This window comes from Chaetura pelagica, unplaced genomic scaffold, assembly GCF_000747805.2.
Source record: "Chaetura pelagica isolate M959 unplaced genomic scaffold, ChaPel_1.0 scaffold138, whole genome shotgun sequence".
NCBI classification, from domain to species: domain Eukaryota; kingdom Metazoa; phylum Chordata; class Aves; order Apodiformes; family Apodidae; genus Chaetura; species Chaetura pelagica.
In genome coordinates this window covers 5,579,582-5,583,490 of record NW_009954215.1, presented here as the reverse complement: position 1 = coordinate 5,583,490, position 3,909 = coordinate 5,579,582, and the positions used below count along the sequence as shown (strand labels likewise).

General features: G+C 37.7%; 1 protein-coding gene across 1 annotated transcript in view; it reads left to right on the top strand.

Moving 5' to 3' along the window:
- Window positions 1-211: 211 nt before the first annotated feature.
- LOC104393816 (chromosome unknown open reading frame, human C7orf50) overlaps window positions 212-3,909 on the top strand; it is a 42,125-nt gene continuing 38,427 nt past the window's right edge. The window contains exon 1 of the mRNA XM_010003338.1: window positions 212-328. Within this exon, the coding sequence (XP_010001640.1) occupies window positions 212-328 (117 nt within the window). The remainder of the gene's footprint in view (window positions 329-3,909) is intronic.

Here is a 3,909-nt window from a genome sequence, read left to right as displayed (position 1 = left end):
GCCTCAGGACATGGTCTGAGACCAAATTTGATATATTATTCTTCAGATACTGAACTTCTTTACCCTGACATGAGGGGGAAGAGATCAGCAGCACAAGTGGAGACAACCTGAAATGTGTGTAAAAATATCATAGATGTGTTGGGAGGGAATGGCAAGGAAGATAGAGGCTGAGCCTTTCCTTTAAGCAAAAGGACAGATTTTACTGGTGGACATGACTGGAAGAGACATCATCATTCCTCCAGATGCCACTTTTACAGCAGAAATGATAATGAAAACCAACTCATACTTACTACCTAATTCCAAGGTAAAACTAGTAACTAAAATAAAGGTAAGAGTAGTCCCTAAACCAGCTCTGCTCATTTAAATGTAGCTTAAGAATGTTTTGCCATACCGGTTCTTACAGCATCCCTATTCTTGCCTATTAAAACATTCCTATTCCTGAAGCATTTCCCATTAGTGCCCATGCAGCAATAATCTGTTACAAAGGGTCCCATTTGAGACCAGGTAAAGAAAAAAAATCTTAAAATCTTGTGAGCTCAATTTAAATGTTATGTGGTGGTGACCAAATGGGAAAAGTCCTTTTAAATAAATTTGTTCTTTTTCTAAATAGATAACTAGCCAAATGCATTTCAAATGTTTGTTGGAGTGATCAAATATTGGTTTATGTTTAGAAAACAAATTAACCTAATGTTTGAAGAATTAGACATTTGTACCTGAACACTTTTCAGTGTCACTACTCCTGCACCAATGATCCCAAGTACTTGTGTCAAACTAAATGACCCTTCTGATGAAAATTAGTATCATATACCTGCATGTAACATTTAAATGAGAACATAAAGTTGCAAGATGGAACACTTTTACAGCACAGTTGAATAAAATTACTAAGATAGCTTATTTAATGTTTTTCCCCTTATTTTTTAAAGACAACTATAGAAGTTCTTATGTATTTCCTTTTACCCTTTTGCTTATGAGAAAGCTGTGCCAGTGTGTCAAATTTATTTCTTCTGCTGTAGATACACTGATTCACTGGGTTAGTTCTATATTAGCTACATCTTTTTGGCAAAAAGATAACTTGATAGCTGACCATCAATTTGATTTTGAGATAAAGACATTTGTAAGTGGGTGGATTCAGAAGTCAGAGTAGTCTTCTGTCCTGACACTAAATAAAAATAGTCCCAGATGGAAAATCTCCATTATTTATTTTTTTTTAGGGGTGTTTGGTTTACATGTCTGATTATCTTCTGTCTCAATGGCTGGGCCTCAAGATCCTGGGAGTATTGAAACCTTTAGTATTAGAGTTGATATTATTGAAGTAAAAGCTGTGAGCTCCTTTTTTGTGCTGTTGGTGTGAGATTTTCTACAAAGTGATGAATAACATAAGTGTACTCAGAGACACACAGGCATGTAAAATACATTTTTCCTTACTTTTTCTGACTAAAAGTTTTAAGTAGACCAAATTAAATATTTTGCAGTAAGATTTCAAATTCTCAGTTCATACTTAGGAGTGCTGTGCTCTGTTCTCTGGTTGTGTAGGGCATCACAGTGAGTATCCACTGTGAGTTTGCAAACATTATTGGATGTTCTGTTTACATAATCATGAGCTTTTATAAAAGGTTGCTGGAGTTTAACTTTCAACAGGGTCCTGCCACTTGCCTCGTGTAATTGCTGAGCTGAATGATGTCCTCAGGCATGGTGCAACTCCAAGGAGAAGTGCAAAGGGTAGGACAGAGGATAGCAAATGCATCCTGTTCTCCTCTCTCTGCAAATGCTCACCTTCTGTGTAGAAGGAAAATGGTTTCTTGGATTCCCAGTAGACTGATTCTTGCTTGACACTTTTTAAAATAATACAGACATGAAGCACACATTATTGGTAATCTTGGGTTAGATCACAAATTGCAATTAATACATTTTAAAATTCCACTTTGTTGTTGTTTGCTTTCTGGGTGGCTTAATTTTGAGAAACAGTGACTGCCTTCTGGGTGATGTTCTCAGGGTCTGTACTCAACATTCAGCATCCATGTCTGAGCAAAGAGCAGGGAGAGGTGCCTCTGCTCCCTTTGGAGGTGTCTCTCTTTACCTGCTCTGTCCTATGCTTTGTTTGGGGAGATGCCATTTTTACTCTTGAGCATCTCTCTAAACACAGAACAGCTCTTCCAGTCATATTACTAATGTGGTCAAAGGTTTCATGTCCTCCTCTTTTCTCAGGTGTTTACTTTTGCCTTTGTTTCCCTTTCTTCTAGTGCAATGTCCCCTGATGCTGTTTCATGTGGTTTATATCAACCTTTCTCTGCTCCTTGTGTTACCCCATCTGTTCCACAGGTTCCCCATTCTTGCTTTTCAGTGTTCTCCTTTGAACTCACCAGATACTCCTGCTCCTTGTACTTTCAGTTCTCCTGTACCCTCCAGCATATGAACATTAATTCTTCTGACTCCCTTCAGTTTCTTGTTCCTTTTTACTCAAACATTTCCTACTCCCTGCTGTCTCCTTTGTCTAGTTTTTTGCAGCCTCTGACTGAGGTCATTGGAAATGTTGTCCCTAGTCTTGATAAAAGAATCAGACTCTTGGTGACTGACATGCCCTTGTACTTCATGGGAACAGCCTGAGTTCAGGCCCTTGAAAGCAAAAATCATATTTTCTGCCTTTCCTAGTCCTCTACTGTGATTCTGAAATTAGGAAGAAATAAACTGAAAGCCCCAAACCGTGCAGCTCCTAAAAACCAGTAAATACCAGAGCATTTATGATAATTTGAGAACTGACAAGCTGAAGTTCATAATTCCCATTCCTAAAAGGTAGGATCCATACAGTAACATTACATGTTTTACACTTACATTTATTACATTACATATTTTACACATCTTTATTTTCAGGAATGGTGTCTTCAGCCAGAGGCTGCAAAAAATGGGATCCCACGAGCTGCACAACCACTTGCTTCCACCTTTCTCTCACCTCCTCTTTTTTGCTGGCAGAAATATTCACAGTGAATCCCATTAAGGGAGTGATTTGGTTTTGAAGTAAGCTTTGGAGGGGGATGGAGAGGTAATTTTAACCCAGATGAGTTTACAAGACTGCAGAAACACTTGTGCCAACCCAAGGAAGAGGTGGGAGAAAAAAGGGGTGTCTTTTGGCAGCAGTACTAACTCATGCAGGTTTAAAATGTTCCTGAGGTTCTCTTATTCAGAAGTATTTGGTTGTGTAATCTTCCACTGTAAGCAAAATATATTACATCTAAGTTATAAGCATATTGCTTGTATTGCTGCAGTCACTCTGTCACTATATTTCTTCCAGTAAATGAGTAATTTCTATTATATATAATGTGGATATTCTAACAGAAGGTGTGAAAGGAAGAAATCAGAGTTCTGTGTAATGACATTAAGCTTTAGGTCTATAGACAGCTTAAAGGGACTCACAGCTGCTTAACATGTGCCCTCCGCCTGAACTCATTTTATCACTTGGTATCTACTTCTCTCAACGTATAAAAAGTTGCTGTGATTGATAGTTGGTAACACAATATTTGTCAGGGTGATCTGAATCATTATGTGTATAGATTCAAGAATATAGAAAAAACTGAAAGAACAACAACTAAAAATTCTGACATTTTTTCCATTCATTAAGCTTACTTAAAACATCTTTTGTTTGCTGGAGTTAGTGGTTGCTGGTTTTTCTAAGCAACAATTGCTGAGTGATTTAGAGCACATCTCTGCTCTTTTGTTTGGATTTCATTTGTGAAACCATTTAGAGTTATAAAACTGTCAACTTAACATTCTATATATTTTACCAGTGAGGGCCTCATGTATGCAGAGTTTATATTTTTCTCTCCATTTTGTGTGCTGGTTGAGTTCTCCAGTATGTATTGTTGCTCTTCTTTGGACTGGTCATTAGAATAAGCCCCATGGCCTTTAGAGCAGCAG